Here is a 23,334-nt window from a genome sequence, read left to right as displayed (position 1 = left end):
TTATCCTATCTGTCGTTATCCTCCTATCTGTCGTTATCCTCCCATCTGACGTTATCCTCCCATCTGACGTTATCCTCCCATCTGTCGTTATCCTCCCATCTGTCGTTATCCTCCCATCTGACGTCATCCCATCTGACGTCATCCCATCTGACGTCATCCCATCCGACGTCATCCCATCCGACGTCATCCCATCCGACGTTATTTTGGGGGGAATTTAATTGACTTTGGTGAAGAGAACAATGGATGTTTAATGGAGTGAGTTGGGTAGACTTTGATATATATTGTGTGTGTGTGTTTCTCCAGGTGTATGAGCGGGTCACAAGGCTCCAGCAGGCCACTCCCTGTATCTGGTGGAAGGCCATCAGTTACCACTACGTCAGACGGACCAGACAGGTGACCAGGTATCGCAACGGAGACGCTTATACCACCACACAGGTGAGCATGAAGAAAGAAGGAGAGGAACACCTGGAGACTTGAGGTAGGGCCCTAAAAGTTAAGTCCAGGGCAAAATGCTCTGGCGATATTGTCCCTTTATTCAGTTGCGATTTCAGCTTCAAATGTTTAAGTTGCACTATGCAGAAATCAATCATTTTCCGGTTGCTAAAACTCTCAATAGCTGTCCTAATTTCAGTTTATGTGACAAAACAAGCTAGTACAGTGTAGAGAATCGTTGTACCATCTAAACAGCTGTAAAATATATTTTTCAGAGCCTCTGAGAGGTGCAGTGGTCTAAGGCACTGCATCACAGTGCCAGCTGTGCCACTTGAAAACCTGGTTAGAGTCCAGGCTCTGTCATAGCTGGCTGCGACCGGGAGACCCATGGGGCGGCGTGCAATTGGCCCAGTGTCGTCCGGGTTAGTGGAGGGGTTTGGCCGGCAGGGATGCTCCTGTCCCATCGCGCACTAGCGACTCCTGTGGCGGGCCGGGCGCACGCTGACCAGGTCGCCAGGTGTACGGTGTTTCCTCCGACACGTTGGTGCTGCTGGCTTCCGGGTTAAGCGAGCGTTGTGTCAAGAAGCAGTGCGGCTTGGCTTGGCTGGGTTGCGTTGTGTTTCGGAGGACGCATGGCTCTCGACCTTCGCCTCTCCCAAGTCCGTACTGGAGTTGCAGCGATGAGACAAGACTGTAACTACCAATTGGATACCGAAAAAAGTGTATATTTAAAAAAAAATTCATTTAATGTTTATTTAACTAGGCAAGTCAGTTAAGAACAAATTCTTATTTACAATGACGGCCTACCCCAGTCAAACCCGGACGACGCTTGTGCGCCGCCCTATGAGACTCCCAATCACAGCCGGATGTGATTCAGCCTGGATTCGAACCAGGTACTGTAGTGACACCTCTTGCACTGAGATGCAGTGTCTTAGACGACTGCGCCACTCGGGAGTATAACCAAAAACATTTCTCTTTCAGCTGTTTGAAGCAAAACCGAAAGTAAAAAAGGCAGAAAAAGAAACTCAAAGCTCTGGAAGCATAGAAATAGCACACATAGAACAGATCTACCGCTTCTTAGACTTGTTTTCTATGAGAATGATTGATCCATAACGCACATTTCTATGTGAATTTGGTCAGGTCGGCCAAAAAATTACACATTGCCACTAAGTAGAAAATTCCTTATTTATGAAAAGAAATGTCCTTATAGTTACTCTTAAAATAGGACAGTGTTACCATAAAACATTAAACTTTAATTTAATTTTTTTAAATTCCCCTCGTTCACAGGTGTACCATGAGAGGGTTAACACCCACGCCTCCAGCTCTGAGTTTGACTACGGTCGCCACGGGGTTAAAGACGTCTCCAAGAAGCTCCAGGGACTTCAGGAGCACCCGGCTGTCAGGCTCCGTTTCACCAAGTGTTTCAGGTTAACACACACACACCATACACACCATACACACCACACACACCATATACACCATACACACAACATACACACCCCATACACACCATACACACACACACCACACACACACCATACACACCCCATACACACCATACACACCATACACACCATACACACACACACCATACACACACCATACACACCCCATACACACCATACACACACACACCACACACACACCATACACACACCATACACACACACACCATACACACACACACCATACACACACCACACACACACCATACACACACCACACACACACCATACACACCATACACACCATACACACACACACACACACACACCATACACACACCATACACACCACACACACCATACACACCATACACACACCATACACACCATACACACACCATACACACCATACACACACCATACACACCACACACACCACACACACCATACACACCATACACACCATACACACACCATACACACCACACACACCACACACACCATACACACCATACACACACCATACACACCACACACACCACACACACCATACACACCATACACACCATACACACCACACACACCATACACACCATACACACACCATACACACCATACACACACCATACACACCACACACACCATACACACCACACACACCATACACACCATACACACACCATACACACCATACACACACCATACACACCATACACACACCATACACACCACACACACCATACACACCACACACACCATACACACCACACACACCATACACACCATACACACACCATACACACCATACACACACCATACACACCACACACACCATACACACCATACACACACCATACACACCATACACACACCATACACACCACACACACCATACACACCACACACACCATACACACCATACACACACCATACACACCACACACACCATACACACCACACACACCATACACACCATACACACACCATACACACCATACACACACCATACACACCATACACACACCATACACACCACACACACCATACACACCACACACACCATACACACCACACACACCATACACACCATACACACCATACACACACCATACACACCACACACACCATACACACCATACACACACCATACACACCATACATACACCATACATACACCATACACACACCATACACACCACACACACCATACACACCACACACACCATACACACCATACACACACCATACACACCATACATACACCACACACACCACACACACACCATACACACACACATTTGGAATTCTAGATGTTCAGTTAAAAAAAAGTATTGTTGAAAATAAAAAAATAAAAAAACAATTGTGAAGTTCTCACCACCTTAGCCTGCTTTGAGCTACTGTATAAACGCTATATAAATCTAATCAGTGAATTAATCAATCAATGAATCAATTGTTCCTCTGTTTCAGTTTTGCCAGCGCCCGTGCGGAGGCTGCATACCTCACCCAGCGAGCACGCTTCTTCGGAGACAACGAGGGTCTGGACGATTACATGGAAGCCCGGGAAGGGATGCATCTAAAGAACGTGGATTTCAAGGAGCATATTCTGGCGTTCCCAGACCCGACCCGGCAACCGTGGTATTCCCGACACCGGGTGTTCTGGCTGGCCTCAGCGTTCCTATTCTCCTGGCCCATCCGGGTCGTGTCGGAGTACTGCACGGCCCACGTACACTACCACGTGGAGAAACTGTTCGGAGAGGAGACGCTCCGTGAGGACGGGGCGACGGAGAACGGAGGACCGGCGGGAGGAGAGAGGAGCGCCAACGGCGGGTCGAGCTACAGAGCGATATCGCGGGTGAACACGGTGGACATGACAGAGCTGGAGTGGCATATTCGCTGTAATCAACAAATGGTTCCTTCGTATTCCGAAGCTCTTCTCATGGACTTGGAGAGAGAGAGTAATGGAGGAGTCAGTGGAACAGGAGGAACTAACACCACTTCCTCCACACCTGGAGCGCCGGGCTCCATCCAGGGGGGCTTTCCAGCCAGCATGACCCGCCCAGTGGCCTTCTCCACAGCTTACCTCCTCCAGAGCTGCCCCCGGTGTCGGAGTACCACGTCAAGCTCCAGCCTGCCATCCAGGCTAAGGGCCCCAACGGGGAATCAAGCCCTGCTGAACGGCACTGTGGTTGGGATGAGGGCGAATGGCGTAGGGGGTGGGGGTCCGGGTGGGGGAGGGGGCAGGTTAGTGTTGAGTCGTAGTGGGTTTTCTCTGGGGACACGGCCGAGACCAGCAAGTCTATTTCACTCTCGTAGTGTGGGGGGAGGACTAGGAGGAGGACGAGGGGAAGACGGAGTAGGAGGGGGAGGGTTTCTGGGGTTAGGGTCCCGGCAGGGTCAGGATGATGAGGAAAGTAGAGGAGTGTTGGAAGGAGAGAGAGAGGAGGAAGAGGAGGGAGAGAGGGATGAGGAAGAAGAGCAGGAGGGCGGAGGAGAGGTGGATGAGGGGGTGAGGGATAGGCCTCCGTCTTACCACGATGCGTTTTTCTTCCCGGTGTTGATCGTACACGGAGAGGAGAGCTGCCACGGTGGAGATGACGTGATGGACACAATAGTAGACTGACAGAAAATAATGGTTGTCTGAGAGACAGTGGAAAGGAGGGGATATTGTAGTACAGGACAAGAAAGAGATGTAAATCAACTGAGAGAAAGGGAAGATATTGGTATGAGAGAGGGGGGGGGGGGGATGTAGGAAGAGGAGAAGAGGGAGGGAGTAAGAAAGGGATGGAGAGAGGCTTGGAGTGAGAGAGAGAGAGGCAGAGAGAGAGAGAAAGACAGAGAGACGAGAGAGAGAGAGGCGAGGCTGAGTGAGAGAGAAAGACAGAGAGACGAGAGAGAGAGAGGCGAGGCTGAGTGAGAGCGAGAAAGACAGAGAGAGCGGGGGGGTGGAGAGAGATAGGGATGTAGGAAGAGGAGAAGAGGGAGGGAGAAAAAAAAGGCTGGAGAGAGGCTTGGAGTGAGAGAGAGAAAGACAGAGAGTGAGTGAGAGTGGAGTGAGTGAGAGAGTAGTCTTAAGCGGAAGGCCGTTGACTGCACATTGGAATGTTTGTTTTCCAGATATCTATGCTAGGATACCGTAGGATACCGTAGGATACTGTAGGATACCGTAGGATACTGTAGGATGCTGTAGGATGCTGTAGGATACCGTAGGATACTGTAGGATACCGTAGGATACCGTAGGATACTGTAGGATACCGTAGGATACCGTAGGATACCGTAGGATGCTGTAGGATGCTGTAGGATACCGTAGGATACCGTAGGATACCGTAGTATACCGTAGGATACCGTAGGATACCGTAGGATACCGTAGGATACTGTAGTATACTGTAGGATACTGTAGGATACCGTAGGATGATGTAGGATACTGTAGGATACCGTAGGATGCTGTAGGATACTGTAGGATATTGTGGGAGGCTGTAGGATACTGTAGGATACTGTAGGATACTGTAGGATGCTGTAGTATACTGTAGGATACTGTAGGATACTGTAGGATACCGTAGGATGATGTAGGATAATGTAGGATACCGTAGGATGCTGTAGGATACTGTAGGATATCGTGGGAGGCTGTAGGATACTGTAGGATACCGTAGGATGCTGTAGGATACTGTAGGATATCGTGGGAGGCTGTAGGATACTGTTGGTTGCTGTAGGATACTGTAGGATACCGTAGGATGCTGTAGGATGCTGTAGGATGCTGTAGAATACTGTAGGATACTGTGGGAGGCCGTAGGATGCTGTAGGATACCGTAGGATACTGTAGGATGCTCTAGGATACTGTAGGATACTGTAGGATGCTGTAGGATACTGTAGGATGCTGTAGGATACTGTAAGATACTGTAGGATGCTGTAGAATAGTGTAGGATGCTGTAGGATGCTGTAGGATACTGTAGGATACTGTAGGATGCTGTAGGATACTGTGGGAGGCTCTATAGAAGGATAGATGCACCCTATTCCCTAGTTAGTGCTCTTCTCTCTGGGAGACCTATACTGCACATAGATCTCTCGTTGCTGACGGCGACATCCCAGTACCCCGAAAAACACATTTAAACAGACCTCTGGTTGAACTATTTCCAATAAACCTCTCCCGTCACTGAAGGCAAATCTAGAATCCGGGATGCCTTACCAGTCGTTTTGGGCTATACAGTGTGTGAGCTGTGGTCAAAATAAACAATTGACATGTAATAATTTCCAACGCTACACTGAACAAAAAATATAAACGCAACGTGTAAAGTGTTGGTCCCATGTTTCATGAGCTGAAATAAAAGATCCCAGAAATGTTCCATACGCATAAAAGGCTGACTTCTCTCAAATGTTGTGCACAAATTTGTTTACATCCCCTGTTAGTGAGCCTTTCTTCTTTGCCAAGATAATCCATCCACCTGACAGGTGTGGCATATCAAGAAGCTGATTAAACAGCATAATCATTACATGGGTGGACCTTGTGCTGGGTTCAATAAAAGGCCACTCTAAAATGTGCCGTTTTGTCACACAAGACAATGCCACAACTCAAGTTTTGAGGGAGCGTGCAATTGGCATGCTGACTGCAGGAATGTCCACCAGAGCTTTTGCCAAGGAATTCAATGTTGCTTTTTCTACCATAAGCCGCCTCCAACGACATTTTAGAGAATTTGGCAGTACTTTCAACCGGCCTCAAAACCGTAGACCACATGTAACCACGCCAACCCAGGACCTCCACATCCGACTTCTTCACCTGCGGGTTGCCTCCAAGACAACTGATGAAACTGTGGGTTTGCACAACCAAATAATTTCTGCACAAACTCTCAGGGAAGCTCATCTGCTCGTCTTCCTCACCAGGGTCTTGACCTGACTGCAGTTTGGCGTCGTCACCGACTTCAGAGGGCAAAAGCTCACCTTCGATGGCCACTGGCACGCTGGAGAAGTGTGCTCTTCACGGAGGAATCCCAGTTTCAACTGTACCAGACAGATGGTACACAGCGTGTATGGGGTCGTGTGGGTGAGCGGTTTGTTGATGTCAACATTGTGAACATAGTGCAACATGGTGGCGTTGGGGTTATGGTATGGGCAGGCATATGCTACGGACAACGAATACAATTGGATTTTATCTTTGGCAATTTGAATGCACAGAGATACAGTGATGAGATCCTGATGCCCATTGTTGTTGCCATTCATCTGCCGCCATCCCCTCATGTTTCAGCGTAATAATGCACACGGCCCCATATCTCAAGGATCTGTACACGATTCCTGGAAGCTGAAAATGTCCCAGTTCTTCCATGGTCTGCATACTCACCAGACATGTCACCCGTTGAGCATGTTTGGGATGCTCTGAATCGACAAGTACGACAGCGTGTTCCAGTTCCCGCCAATATCCAGCAACTTCACTCAGCCATGGAAGAGGAGTGGGACAACATTCCACAGTCCACAATCAACAGCTTGATCAACCCTATGTGAAGGAGACGTGTCGCGCTGCATGAGGCAAATGGTCACACCAGATACTGGCTGGTTTTCTGATCCACGCCTCTACCTTTTTTTAAAGGATATCTCTGACCAACAGATGCATATGTATATTCCCAGTCATGTGATATCCATAGATTAGGGCCTGATGAATTTGATTCAATTGACTGGTTTCCTCATATGAACTGTAACTCAGTCAAATCGTTGGAAGCTTTGTATGTTGCGTTCATATTGTTGTTCAGTATAGATTACCGCCTGATCCCAGATGGCAGCACACCACTTTTTAGGGAGATATGGTGTGAATTCGGTCAACTCAGGAAAAGTTGGAAATAAATGTTTATTTTCACACATTATTTAGGTCAACTAGAGAGAGGGCTGGTAAATATGTTTTTAGGGGTACGGGAGATCAGTGTGTAAAGTTCCAGGTCTCCCAGAGCGAAGAGGCTAGCCACTGTAAAGGGAACAGGGTGCCTTTTGGGACAAAGCCTAGAAGAACGGATGCGTAGGAAGAGGAGAGATGGACAGTTTAGGATCTGCTCTCTGAAGTCAGAGGAGTGGAGGGCAAGACAGACAGGATGCTGGAGACACAACAGAGAATCTGCTTTTTATTTTGTCTTCCATGGAACAAAGGGAGAAGGAGAGTTCCATTCTCCTTCAACTGAAAGACAGAAGTAGACGGAACATTCTATTCCCCTTCAACTGAAAGAGGAGTAGAGGGAACATTCTATTCCCCTTCAACTGAAAGAGGAGTAGAGGGAACATTCTATTCCCCTTCAACTGAAAGAGGAGTAGAGGGAACATTCTATTCTCCTTCAACTGAAAGAGGAGTAGAGGGAACATTCTATTCCCCTTCAACTGAAAGAGGAGTAGAGGGAACATTCTATTCCCCTTCAACTGAAAGAGGAGTAGAGGGAACATTCTATTCTCCTTCAACTGAAAGAGGAGTAGAGGGAACATTCTATTCCCCTTCAACTGAAAGAGGAGTAGAGGGAACATTCTATTCTCCTTCAACTGAAAGAGGAGTAGAGGGAACATTCTATTCTCCTTCAACTGAAAGAGGAGTAGAGGGAACATTCTATTCCCCTTCAACTGAAAGAGGAGTAGAGGGAACATTCTATTCCCCTTCAACTGAAAGAGGAGTAGAGGGAACATTCTATTCCCCTTCAACTGAAAGAGGAGTAGAGGGAACATTCTATTCCCCTTCAACTGAAAGAGGAGTAGAGGGAACATTCTATTCCCCTTCAACTGAAAGAGGAGTAGAGGGAACATTCTATTCCCCTTCAACTGAAAGAGGAGTAGAGAGAACATTCTATTCTTGTAGTTTAAACTGAATTGAACACTCAGAGGCAGGTCAGCATGCTATATGAATAAACATGGACACTGAGAATCCACACGTCTGAGTGTTATCATCAACCAGTCCTTGTAAAAACCGTGGACAGACACCCGCTGTGTGTTTGGCTTCACAGTCACCTCTACAGGCTATCTATCGTCCGTCACACTGGACCCTGTCCTCTTAATCAGCCAACGACCCAGCACAGCAAAACAAAATGGAGGATGTCTGATCCTCCTCTCTGACCTGCTATAGCCTCCTTTACCACAGGAGGTTGCTGGCACATTAATTGGCGAGATGAGTGGAAACAGAGGAATGGTATCAAATACATCAGAGACATTGTTCTCCAGGTGTTTGGTGCCTTTCCATTTGCTTCCATCAGGACGTTATTATGATCTGTCCTCCTCCTCAGCAGCCTCCACAGCTCCTCCCCCTCAGCAGCCTCCACAGCTCCTCCCCCTCAGCAGCCTCCACTGCTCCTCCCCCTCAGCAGCCTCCACAGCTCCTCCCCCTCAGCAGCCTCCACAGGTCCTCCCCCTCAGCAGCCTCCACTGCTCCTCCCCCTCAGCAGCCTCCACAGCTCCTCCCCCTCAGCAGCCTCCACTGCTCCTCCCCCTCAGCAGCCTCCACAGCTCCTCCCCCTCAGCAGCCTCCACAGGTCCTCCTCCACAGCTCCTCCCCCTCAGCAGCCTCCACAGCTCCTCCCCCTCAGCAGCCTCCACAGCTCCTCCCCCTCAGCAGCCTCCACAGGTCCTCCTCCACAGCTCCTCCCCCTCAGCAGCCTCCACAGCTCCTCCCCCTCAGCAGCCTCCACAGCTCCTCCCCCTCAGCAGCCTCCACAGCTCCTCCCCCTCAGCAGCCTACACAGGTCCTCCTCCACAGCTCCTCCCCCTCAGCAGCCTCCACAGCTCCTCCCCCTCAGCAGCCTCCACAGCTCCTCCCCCTCAGCAGCCTCCACTGCTCCTCCCCCTCAGCAGCCTCCACAGCTCCTCCCCCTCAGCAGCCTCCACAGGTCCTCCCCCTCAGCAGCCTCCACTGCTCCTCCCCCTCAGCAGCCTCCACAGCTCCTCCCCCTCAGCAGCCTCCACTGCTCCTCCCCCTCAGCAGCCTCCACAGCTCCTCCCCCTCAGCAGCCTCCACAGGTCCTCCTCCACAGCTCCTCCCCCTCAGCAGCCTCCACAGCTCCTCCCCCTCAGCAGCCTCCACAGCTCCTCCCCCTCAGCAGCCTCCACAGGTCCTCCTCCACAGCTCCTCCCCCTCAGCAGCCTCCACAGCTCCTCCCCCTCAGCAGCCTCCACAGCTCCTCCCCCTCAGCAGCCTCCACAGCTCCTCCCCCTCAGCAGCCTCCACAGCTCCTCCCCCTCAGCAGCCTCCACAGGTCCTCCTCCACAGCTCCTCCCCCTCAGCAGCCTCCACAGCTCCTCCCCCTCAGCAGCCTCCACAGCTCCTCCCCCTCAGCAGCCTCCACAGGTCCTCCTCCACAGCTCCTCCCCCTCAGCAGCCTCCACAGCTCCTCCCCCTCAGCAGCCTCCACTGCTCCTCGTCTCAGCAGCCTCCACTGCTCTCACATCCCACCCTATTCCCTATGTAGTGCACAGCGTTTATGGGACAGCCCTATGTGTATATACACTGTACCTCATAGTGTATGGAAGTAGTGTACTACGTAGGTAATAGGGTACCGTTTGTAGTTGATCTCACTCCGATCTCAACCCGACTGCCTTTGAACAAAAATAATATATATATTTTTTTGTATTTCTCTTCTTCTGTCACTTCTGCCTTTCAACTCTGTCTGTATCCAGCCAGGGTTTGAGGCGAGGGACTGGGCCTTGAGTTAAAAGCAGACCCCCCTCCCCCCCAACCTTTGATTGTGTGGCCCTTGGCTCTCGCACACACACTGAGCCTTCACTTCCCTTCCTGACTGAGCCTTCACTTCCCTTCCTGACAGAGCCTTCACTTCCCTTCCTGACTGAGCCTTCACTTCCCTTCCTGACTGAGCCTTCACTTCCCTTCCTGACTGAGCCTTCACTTCCCTTCCTGACTGAGCCTTCACCTGATTTGGTTACTTTTCGTGCCGTTATATTCACACACCGCCTCTGTCTCTTTCTGAGCGAGTAGAGTGCCAAGAGAACACACACACGCACACACACTCACACACGTGCATTCCCACGAGATCACAACTTGATCAAGCACAGTGGTCGCCATTTGCGTAAAACAGCCAACTACAGAGCAACGTTCTTGTAGATGTTGATTACATTTTGTCGCTGTAAAGTCATCGCTAAGCTGTTGGATTGTCTTTGTGTTGCAGCACGAATGTTGACAGGCTGATAATGATCATTATATTGTTACTACGATGAAGCAAATCTCAAAACACACCCTGTTCCCTATAGGTGTAGGATTTTAATTTGATCATCCTATTGGAGAACTGCCCTTTTAATCTTATAGTTGATTTGAGGTTTTAAAAGGCTTCTGAATACTTTTTTCTGACTTTTCCCGAAAAATATCAACCCCTACAAAAAAAGGCAATTATGATCCACGTAATAATTCACATTTCCTATTGCTGCAGGATTATTTTCCTGCTGTAGCAAACTGACTCAAATTAAGATCCTACACCTGTATTCCTGTAAAAAATCTATAATTTAGAGCCAAAAGTAGTGGACTACATAGGGAATAGAGTATCATTTAAGACCTTTGTAAGGTCTACAACACGTTATAACAGTGTATCCACTAACACTCTCCAGTCATTGGAACAGTCCAGTGCTGTCCACATTACTATTTGTCTACACATGAGAATGTGTCCGTTCTGAGGGGAGAAAGAGGGGCCATTTACAGAGTTAAAGACTAAAAGCGTTCGGCCAACTTGGATCAAGATTTCAAGCTTCTTTTTTTTTTTTTTTAATCAGGCGCCAAAACCTAAACAAAAACGATTCCTGATATTTCAATCTGTTATTATTCTGCTCTGCTTTATATAAGATAATATTAATGATTGTACTGTTTTTATTACTACTGGTCCATACCATTATGGTCTACAGGGGACAGACATTACTACTGGTCAGTACCATTATGGTCTATAGGGGACAGACATTACTACTGGTCAGTACCATTATGCTCTACAGGGGACAGACATTACTACTGGTCAGTACCATTATGCCCTACAGGGGACAGACATTACTACTGGTCAGTACCATTATGCTCTATAGGGGACAGACATTACTACTGGTCAGTACCATTATGCCCTACAGGGGACAGACATTACTACTGGTCAGTACCATTATGCTCTACAGGGGACAGACATTACTACTGGTCAGTACCATTATGCTCTACAGGGGACAGACATTACTACTGGTCAGTACCATTATGGTCTATAGGGGACAGACATTACTACTGGTCAGTACCATTATGCCCTACAGGGGACAGACATTACTACTGGTCAGTACCATTATGCTCTACAGGGGACAGACATTACTACTGGTCAGTACCATTATGCTCTATAGGGGACAGACATTACTACTGGTCAGTACCATTATGCTCTACAGGGGACAGACAGACATTACTACTGGTCAGTACCATTATGCTCTACAGGGGACAGACATTACTACTGGTCAGTACCATTATGCTCTACAGGGGACAGACAGACATTACTACTGGTCAGTACCATTATGGTTCACAGGGGACAGACACATTACTACTGGTCAGTACCATTATGCTCTATAGGGGACAGACATTACTACTGGTCAGTACCATTATGCTCTACAGGGGACAGACATTACTACTGGTCAGTACCATTATTGTCTACAGGGGACAGACATTACTACTGGTCAGTACCATTATTGTCTACAGGGGACAGACATTACTACTGGTCAGTACCATTATGCTCTACAGGGGACAGACATTACTACTGGTCAGTACCATTATGCTCTGCAGGGGACAGACATTACTACTGGTCAGTACCATTATGGTCTATAGGGGACAGACATTACTACTGGTCAGTACCATTATGGTCTACAGGGGACAGACATTACTACTGGTCAGTACCATTATGGTCTATAGGGGACAGACATTACTACTGGTCCATACCATTATAGTCTATAGGGGACAGACATTACTACTGGTCAGTACCATTATGCTCTACAGGGGACAGACATTACTACTGGTCAGTACCATTATGCTCTACAGGGGACAGACATTACTACTGGTCAGTACCATTATGGTCTACAGGGGACAGACAGACATTACTACTGGTCAGTACCATTATGCCCTACAGGGGACAGACATTACTACTGGTCAGTACCATTATGCTCTACAGGGGACAGACATACAGGCTGGATTATCATTTTTAAATCACAGATTATTTAATGACCGTGTTGGTTTCCGCTAATCTCCGAACCCAGAACCAAATCTTGTGTGTGCTGACCAGCTCGTCGGTTGGGGTAAATTAATAATGGATGAGCTAACATTGTAATACAGTGTTTATATTACTGGCCTAATGTCTATGAACACAGCTTTATATTCACGGAAAGTGAAAGGAAAGGTCTTCCTCATATTTCTGATAATAAATGTCATTGAATGAATATGCTACAATACCTGTGATGCTACTGATGGTGAATGTTACCTATAATAAAGTCAACATGCTTGATATACCAGGATATAATTGCTTTACCTTGTGATGATTCACACATCATGCTCGCTTCTGTGTGTTTCTTTGTGTGTGTGTATCTTTGCTCTACCTCCTCCCTCTGTCTCCTCTCTATATACACGGGACACGATGGAATGGATAGAATGGACGATGGAAAACGATAGAATGGACTGTAGATTAATTTGCCAACAGCCGCTGCTGCCCAGTTTGTTTTCTGATAGATCTGCCGTTTTTCCGTTTCCATTTTTTACGATATTTTTAATCTACAGTTGTCGCACCCTGACCTTAGAGAGCCTTTTTATTTCTCTAGTTGGTTAGGTCGGGGTGTGATTTGGGGTGGGCATTCTAGTTTTTTTTTTTGATTTCTTTGTTGGTCGCGTATGGTTCCCAATCGGAGTTCCCAATGGTTCCCAATGTCTATCGTTGTCTCTGATTGGGGATCATACTTAGGCAGCCCTTTTTCCCACTTTAGATTGTGGGATCTTGTTTGTGTGTAGTTGCGTTCTGCACTGCGTATAGCTTCACGTTCGGTTGTAGTTTGTTATTTTTGTATTTCGTGTTCATCTAATAAAATGATGTATGCTTACCACGTTGCACCTTGGTCCAATCCTTCTCAAAACGATCGTAGCAGAAGATCCCACCATAAACGGACCAAGCAGCGTGGTCAGGAGGAGAGGACACGACGGAAACCCGAGAGGCAGCCCCAAAAAATGTTTTTTGGGGGGGGGGGGCAGATGACGTGGGTGTCGGTGCTGAGCGGTGAGTCCGAGACCGAGGAGGAATTCTTGGACCGTTTGAGCGAGGGCTGGTTGGCAGTGGAGAGGGAGAAAGAGTTTGGAGGGGTTGGAGTCTGGACCGTTTGAGCGAGGAGTGGTTGGCAGTGGAGAGGGAGAAAGAGTTTGGAGGGGTTGGAGTCTGGAGCAAGACAGTCACTTTGAGGAGCGCGTGACCCTTCAGGCACCATGCTTTGCGGTTACACGGACTGTGTCTCCGGTACGCATCCACAGCCCGGTGCTCTCTGTTCCAGCTCCCCGCATTTGCCGTGCTAGAGTGGGCATTCAGCCAGGACGGATTGTGCCGGCTCAGCGCTCCTGGTCTCCGGTGCGTCTCTTTGGCCCAGGATATCCTGCGCCGGCTCTGCGCACTGTGTCGCCAGTGCGCCTTCACAGCCCAGTGCGTCCTGTGCCAGCTCCCCGTACTTGCCGGGCTAAAGTGTGCATTTAGCCAGGATGGGTAGTGCCAGCTCTACGCTCCAGACCTCCAGTGCGCCTCCACGGTCCAGTATACCTGTGCCAGCTCCATGCACCCGGCCTCCAGTGCGTGTCTCCAGCCTGGTCTCCAGCCTTTTTTGTCATCCAAAGGGTCACAGCTATAACATGTAGTGCTGTTTTGTTAGATAAAATCCTTCTTTATATCCCAAAAAGTCTGTTTAGTTGGCGCCATCGATTTGAGCAATCCACTCGTTCAACAAGCAGAGAAATGAACCCGAAAATCTACCGCTAAACTTTGTTAAAACAAGTCAAAATACATTTCTATTGACTCCTCAGATACCCTCAAATGTAATCAAACTATTTCATACAGAAAGAAGTATGTTCAATTGAAAACGGATATAAGCAGGCGCACCTTGTCTTAATCGCACCCCCAAACACGAATTTCCAAGAGTTTGTCCCTGTACTAAAACTCATATTTCTTACTTGTTTTGGAAGCCTGAAGCCTTGAACATAGACTGCTGACACCCTGTGGAAGCCATAGGAATTGCATCCTGGGATCTAGAATTCATTATTTCCCTATAGGTTCCATTGTAAGAGCGTGGGCAAATATCTGGTTGGATTTTCTCCTACTATATCTATTGCGTTATAATCTCCTACATTATTTTAACATTTCTACAAACTTCAAAGTGTTTTCTTTCTGGTACCAGAAATCTGTATCTGTATGCAGATCCTGGCTTCAAGGTCCCACCATTGCCATTGCATGTCAGAGCAAAAACCAAGCCATGAGGTCGAAAGAATTGTCTGTAGAGCTCCGAGACATGAGCTCCGAGACATTGTGTCGAGGCAAAGATCCGGGGAAGGGTACCAAAAAATGTCTGCAGCATTGAAGTTCCCCAAGAACACAGTGGCCTTCATCATTCTTAAATGGAAGACGTTTGGAACCACCAAGAAGTCAGGGAGGTGACCAAGGACCTGATGGTCAGTCTGACAGAGCTCCAGAGTTCCTCTGTGAAGATGGGAGGACCTTCCAGAAGGACAACCATCTCTGCAGCATTCCACCAATCAGGCCTTTATGGTAGAATGGCCAGATGGAAGCCACTCCTCAGTAAAAGGCACATGACAGCCCGTTTGGAGTTTAACAAAAGGCACCTAAAGACTATTAAACCATGAGAAACAAGGTCCTCTGGTCTGATGAAACCAAGATTGAACTCTATGGCCTGAATGCCAAGCGTCACGTCTGGAGAAGCATGGATGCTGTGTGTTTCTCCGTGGCAGGGACTGGGAGACTAGTCAGGATCGAGGGAAAGAGCACTCTGAAACAGGATTCCATACAGATCTCTGTACTTTGCTCGGTTGATCTTTCCCTCGATCCTGACTAGTTTTCCAGTCCCCATCCAACCTGACAGAGCTTGAGAGGATCTTCAGAGAAGAATGGGAGAAACTCCCTAAATACAGGTGTGCCAAGCTTGTAGCGTCATACCCAAGAAGACTCAAGTCTGTAATTGTTGCAAAAGGTGCTTCGACAAAGTACTGAGTAAACGGCCTGAATACTAACAGAGACAAGAAAAAATATGTGAACCCTTTGGAAATACCTGGATTTCTGCATAAAATTGGTCATAAAATTTGATCTGATCGTCATCTAGTCACAACAATAGACAAACACAGTCTGCTTAAACTAATAACACACAAACAATTATACATGTTCATGTCTTTATTGAACACACTGTGTAAACATTAACAGTGCAGGGTGGAAAAGGTATGGAAATGTATGTGAACCCTTGGATTTAAAACTTCTTCAGGATCGGTGTCCCGGGACGGTTAAGCTAACGTAGGCTAATGCGATTAGTATGAGGTTGTAAGTAACAAGAAAATTTCCCAGGACATAGACATATCTGATATTGGCAGAAAGCTTAAATTCTTGTTAATCTAACTGCACTGTCCAATTTACAGTAGCTATTACAGTGAAATAATACCATGCTTTTGTTTGAGGAGAGTGCACAAATTTTGAACATGAAAAGTTATTAATAAACAAATTAGGCACATTTGGGCAGTCTTGATACAAAATTCTGAACAGAAATGCAATGGTTCATTGGATCAGTCTAAAACTGTGCACATACGCTGCTGCCATCTAGTGCTGAACTTTCTCCATTTATAGACCATGTGTCTTACTGTGGACTGATGAACATCAAGGCTTTTAGAGATACTTTTGTAACCAGCTTTATGTAAGTCAACAATTCTCAATCTTAGGTCTTCTGCGACCTCTTTTTGTTTGAGGCATGGTTCACATCAGGCAATTTTGTGATTTTTTTTATAGGGCAAGGCAGCTCTAACCAACATCTCCAATCTCATCTCATTGATTGGACTCCAGGTTAGCTGACTCCTGACTCCAATTAGCTTTTGGAGAAGTCATTAGCCTAGGGGTTCACATACTTTTTCCAACCTACACTGTGAAAATTACAGTTTAAGCTAATTAAAGTTAAAGGTAATTCCGAAGGGTTCACATACCTTTTCTTGCCACTGTGTACATAAATGTGATTTATTTATTTATACATTTTTTTTATACATTAGCAAAAATGTTAAAAAAAAACTGTTTTTGCTTTGTCATTCTGAGGTATGGTGTATAGATTGATGAGGGGAAAAAATATTGAATCCATTTTAGAATAAGGCTGTAACACAACAAAATGTGGAAAAAGTCAAGGGGTCTGAATACTTTCCAAATGCACTGTATATAGAACATTTGTTCACATGATGACATCCATATTTTAAGTATGATCCTTTGATGTCTGAAGTTAAGGTTGGGGTTTACATGTTGACTACACGCATGTTGATTCATCCACACCAGATGCGATCCGGGACATGCAGTTTGAAATATCAAAAATAACTCTGAACAAACTATATTCATTTGGGAACAGTTTCTCTCTCTGTCTCTGTCTCCTTCTTGTCTGTCTCTCTGTCTCTCTCTTTGTCTCTCTCTCTCTCTTGTCTGTCTCTCTCTTTGTCTCTCTCTCTCTGTCTCTTTGTCTCTCTCTCTCGCTTGTCTGTCTCTCTCTTTGTCTCTCTCTCTCTCTCTCTCTCTTGTCTGTCTCTCTCTCTGTCTCTCTCTTTGTCTCTCTCTCTCTCTTGTCTGTCTCTCTCTTTGTCTCTCTCTCTCTCTCTCTCTGTCTCTCTCTTTGTCTCTCTCTCTTGTCTGTCTCTCTCTCTCTGTCTCTCTCTCGCTGTCTCTCTCTCTCTCTCTCGTCTGTCTCTCTCTCTCTGTCTCTCTCTCGCTGTCTCTCTCTCTGTCTCGTCTGTCTCTATTATGTCTATATACAGTGTTGTAATGATGTGAAGATAGTTAAAGTAGAAAAGGGAAAATAAACATAAATATGGTTTGTATTTACAATGTTGTTTGTTCTTCACTGGTTGACCTTTTCTAGTGGCAACAGGTCACAAATATTGCTGCTGTGATGACACCCTGTGATATTTCACCCAATAGGTATGGGAGTTTTCAAATTGTTTTTGAATTGTTTTGGTCTGTGTAATCTGAGGGAAATATGTGTCTCTAATATGGTCATACATTGGCCAGGAGGTTAGGAAGTGCAGCTCAGTTTCCACCTTATCTTGTGGGAAGTGTGCACGTAGCCTGCCTTCTCTTGAGAGCCAGGTCTGCCTACGGTGGCCTTTCTCAATAGCAAGGCTATGCTCACTGAGTCTGTACATAGTCAAAGCTTTCCTTAATTTTGGGTCAGTCACAGTGGACAGGTATTCTGCCACTGTGTACTCTCTGTTTAGGGCCAAATAGCATTCTAGTTTGCTCTGTTTTTTTGTTTATAATTCTTTCCAATGTGTCAAGTAATTATTTTTTTGTTTTCTCGTGATTTAGTTGGGTCTATTGTGTTCCCTACCTGCTAAATAGATATGTAATTTCAGAGCTGGCTGTTCTGTTGACACAAGCTACCACAACGAGATTATTCTTCACAAGGTATACAGGATCTGACGGAGAGCAGAATTGAACACCAGCCAGGATATAATTTATATTATTATTATTATTATTAATAGTATTATTATTAATTAGTATTATTATTAATATTATTAATAATAATAATAATACTATATATTATAATAATAATAATAATAGCATATGAAGCCAAGTCAACTGTGGGATGTGTTTGTGTTTGTGAACAGCGCCCCAGGACCAGCTTGCTTAGGGGACTCTTCTCCAGGTTCATCTCTCTGTAGGTGATGGCTTTGTTATGGATGGTTTGGGAATCTCTTCCTTTTAGGTTGTTGTAGAATTTAACGGCTCTTTTCTGGATTTTGATAATTAGCAGGTGTTGTCCTAATTCTGCTCTGCATGCATTATTTGGTGTTTTACATTGTACATGGAGGATATTCTGCATGAAGACTCTCAATTTGGTGTACCAAAGGGTCTGAATCCAATTTTTCCATTTTTTTATACATTTTCAAACATTTCTCAAAACATGTTTTCACTTTGTCATTATGAGGTATTGTGATGTCATTATGGGGTATTATTGTGTGTAGATTGATGAGGAAAAATATTAATTTGAACCCATTTTAAAATAAGGCTGTAATGTAAAAACAATGTGGAAAAAGTCTAGGCATAATGACATCACAATACCTCATAATGACAAAATTAACAGCACTACTACTGTATATGTTGAAGAGGGTGGGGCTTAAGCTGCATCCCTGTCTCAACCCCTGGCCCCGTGGAAAGACATTCCTTCCATCTATAGCATTTCTTAATGTTACTCAGTTCCTTTGGCTTTGATGCCTCATGATTGAGCAAAGCTTTGTTCAAGTAGAGCAGTGCTTTTCAATTATTTTCTGTTACAACCCCCCAGGAAGAAGTAAACATTTCACTCCCCCCAACTCTTCGCCGTGACTGTAAATAGTATCATTTGTCTATAAAGTTGTTATAAGTACACCTCTGCATAACATTGTATCCTTATTAACATTAAAGAAAAGAAAAAACAAAGAAACTTATAACAAAGAATAACTTTATTAACATTGTTTTTTAGTCTGTAACAGAAAAGACTTAAAGTGCATCAATTTGCCTGAAATTTGATACTGAAAAATAAAATATAATCAATAAATAATAATACATTCAAATTGATCAGCAACATTAACTCAGGAGCGCAATGTATGAAACACTTTGACCTATAAAACAAAAATGAATAAAACAATTTGTGCTGATTTAAAAAAAATCTAAATGAGGAAGTCAGGATTAATTGCTACAATGAGCACGTTTTGCAGAGCACAGCTTTTCGAAGCGGGGTTTGAAGCATGATACTACAACTCTCAGCTCCTGCTCAATGTTTAGCTGGGACCTGTACTTGGTCTTCAGTGCAGCAACAGCAGAGAAGCCAGTCTCACAAAGATAAGATGTTGCAAAAGGAAGAAGAATGCCCATGGCCCTCTTCCCTAAGAGTGGATACTGCCTCTCTACACTCAGCCAGAATTCACTCAGTGTCTGTGATGTGAACCTCAGTCTCAATGTGGAGTCAGACGTCATATCAATGAACTGGTCCTCCTCTGCAGAGTTGAAACCAGTTGGAGCTGATGCATTGAAAGGATCTCTCACCCAGACATTTTGGGAACTGTTTTCAGGGAAGTACTTTTAAAGAATCCCATCAGTGATGAAATATGCTCCTTAATATATGGAATCACTGAGGTGGCATCATAGTCAGTAGTGTCAACAAATTCATGCAGGTTCTCGAATGAATCAGTATTTCCTTAATCAAGTCGCCTGCCCCACATTGCAAGCTTTCGAGTGAAAGAGCTGATCTTGTCTGTGACCTGAGGGAGGTGTTTATCTTTCCCTTGAAGCTGTAGATTTAGTTCATTTAGCTTTCCAAATATGTCACTCAGCTAGGCCAGTTTTGCCAGGAAGTTCTCATCACTAAATGTTTCTGCGAGGTCATACTTGTGCTCCTGCTCCGAAAACATTCTTATCTGCTCTCTGAGCTCAAAAGCTCGGGACAAGACTTTTCCTCGTGACAGCCACCTTGCTTCACTGTGAAACAGCACAGCTTGATGTTCAGCTCCCATCTCCTCACAGATAGCAGAGAAGACTCTGTTTTTAGTGTTTATAAAATTGACTACACCTACAATGTCAGTCATAACCTCACTTAATTCAGAGGAAAGGTGCCTTGATGCCAGTGCTTCTCTGTGTATAACACAGTGTGTCCACTCAGCATTAGGTGAGGCCTTCTTGATGAGTGCCCGAAGTCCTTTTCTCATCCCTGCCATGGTCTGTGCACCATCACTGAAAACATCTTCCACTTTAGCCCATTCTCAGTCAGGAAGCAGTCCAGCATTTTGAATAGCTCTTCAGCTGTGGCTCTGTCTCTGACATGTTTACAGAAAACAGTAGATCCTCACACAGGGAGTTTGTCATGTCAAAACGTGCATAAGAGATAAACAAACAGTCTTTGTTGCTTCATCGAACTGTAAGGAAAAACGTTTGTCTTTGAGTTTATCTACCAGCTGTTCTTTAAGATCGTTAGCAATGTCATTTATACGTCTGGTGACAGTGTCATTGGACAGAGGGATAGTTTTATTTTTGCAGCACTTGCGTCCTCCAGCATGACAGAGACCAGGTCTAACACTGCAGGTAGTATCAGCTCCTCTGCTATGGAGTGGGGGTTTTCACTGAGCAATTTGGTACGCCACCTTATGTGATGCTAACAGTGCTGCTTTACTGAAGTAGCGTTCACAAAGAGGGACGATTGTTGGCAAGCGGCTTACCAGCGTGATTGGGGTGTAATGTCTTTAAGTGACGCCTTAATTTATTTGGCTTCATGCTGTCCTGCTGCCAACATCTTAGACACAGTAAACATACATACATACCCTTCGTCTTCGTCATATCTCCTCGTCTCCCACCGTAGTCACAGTGAAGCCAAGCGCTACATACCCTTCGTCTTCGTCATATCTCCTTGTCTTAGCTTTCGGGAGACTTACGTTTGTCTCATTATCTCCGTCTTTCTTTTCATCCCTGTTAAATATTTTTCCATGGTGTCTCTTAAGGGTTTGTTATCTGCACTTCATATCTCCTGCTCTGTGCTCTGTGCTGTGTGCTGTGTGCTCTGTGCTGTGTGCTATGTGCTCTGTGCTGTGTGCTATGTGCTATGTGCTCTGTGCTGTGTGCTATGTGCTATGAAGCAGGACATATGCCCAGGCTGTGAGCAGAGCAACAGGCCCAACCCCCACTGTTACACCTACCCAAGCCCCATCCTGGGACCTACGAGGTATGTATCAGATGCTCAACATGCTCTGCTCACATCTACTGTGACGGTCGGGGCCTAAACCACACAAAAACAACACTAGACATTATGGAACACAAAGCTTTTACTATCAGCAGCATGGCCAGGTGGACTGGAGACAGCAAGGAGTCATCATGTAGTCCTGAGGTTAGATTACTCGTTGGATATTACTGCATTGTCAGAACTAGAAGCACAAGCATTTCGCTACACTCGCATTAACATCTGCTAACCATGTGTATGTGACCAATAACATCTGTTAACCATGTGACCATTAACATCTGCTAACCGTGTGTATGTGACCAATAACATCTGTTAACCATGTGACCATTAACATCTGCTAACCGTGTGTATGTGACCAATAACATCTGTTAACCATGTGACCAATAACATCTGTTAACCATGTGACCAATAACATCTGTTAACCATGTGACCATTAACATCTGCTAACCGTGTGTATGTGACCAATAACATCTGTTAACCATGTGACCATTAACATCTGTTAACCATGTGACCATTAACATCTGTTAACCATGTGACCATTAACATCTGCTAACCGTGTGTATGTGACCAATAACATCTGTTAACCATGTGACCATTAACATCTGTTAACCATGTGACCATTAACATCTGTTAACCATGTGACCATTAACATCTGCTAACCGTGTGTATGTGACCAAAACAATTTGATTTGAGAAGCTTTTTCAAATCACTCCCTTGAGTGCTGTGGACACCCTTTCCTGCTGGGCCCTCAGGTCATTTGTCCCCGTGTGAAATATAATGTGGCTGGGGGACCCTAGTCTGTCCTTTCTCTGTCTCTGTGTGTCTCTCTCTACCCCCCCCCCCCTTCTCTGTCTATCCCACAATCTCTCCCTCCCTCTCTTTTTCTAGTTCTCCCCTTCTCTCTCGCTCTCTGATGTTGCTATACCATTGTGCTCTATTTGGACACGATCTCTATGGAAGTCAATGTGTCAGTCAATGTGACTTCTTCTTCGATGGGTCGTCGAGTGGTTGAGGAGAGTGTCAATTGGCTAGTAGGAGAACAGAAGATTGTCCTCGCCTCCTCGATAGCATCTTTCCACTGAGGAAGCGCGAGAGTATCCTACCGTCTAAATATCTTTTTAATACTTATTTTTTGTGTGCTGTGACTGGCGCCCTCTAGCTGTAAAAGGAAGCAACAGCAGAGGGCCTGATTTGCTGTAAACCTAATAATAACCTGGATTGGACCTGTTCGTTTACTTATATCCTGTCTCCTAGAGATTTAAATGGATTGTAGAGGAGCTTATCTCTCTCTTCTCTCCCCCCTCTCTCTCTCTCTTCTCTCCCCCCTCTCTCTCTCTCTCTCTCTCTCTCTTCCCTCCCCCCTCTCTCCCTCTCTCTTCCCTCCCCCTCTCTCTTCCCTCCCCCCTCTCTCTCCCTCTCTTCCCTCCCCCCTCTCTCTCTCTCCCTCTGTCTCTCTCTCTCTCTTCTCTCCCCCCCCTCTCTCTCTCTCTCTTTTCTCTCCCCTCTCTCTGTCTCTCTCTTCTCTCCCCTC

General features: G+C 45.9%; 1 protein-coding gene across 1 annotated transcript in view; it reads left to right on the top strand.

Moving 5' to 3' along the window:
• The window catches only part of unm_sa40862 (un-named sa40862), a 45,356-nt gene extending 40,512 nt beyond the window's left edge, over positions 1-4,844 (top strand). Inside the window, exons 4-6 of the mRNA XM_036989241.2 lie at positions 304-435; positions 1,720-1,859; positions 3,345-4,844. Coding sequence (XP_036845136.2) covers positions 304-435; positions 1,720-1,859; positions 3,345-4,497 — 1,425 coding nt within the window. The 3' untranslated portion in view covers positions 4,498-4,844. The remainder of the gene's footprint in view (positions 1-303; positions 436-1,719; positions 1,860-3,344) is intronic.
• Positions 4,845-23,334: the final 18,490 nt, after the last annotated feature.

The sequence above is a fragment of the Oncorhynchus mykiss genome, chromosome 9 (assembly GCF_057628025.1).
Source record: "Oncorhynchus mykiss isolate SJ-2025 chromosome 9, ASM5762802v1, whole genome shotgun sequence".
Taxonomy (NCBI): domain Eukaryota; kingdom Metazoa; phylum Chordata; class Actinopteri; order Salmoniformes; family Salmonidae; genus Oncorhynchus; species Oncorhynchus mykiss.
Note: the sequence above shows the minus strand (reverse complement) of the source record. Positions and strands in the feature narration are given on the sequence as shown.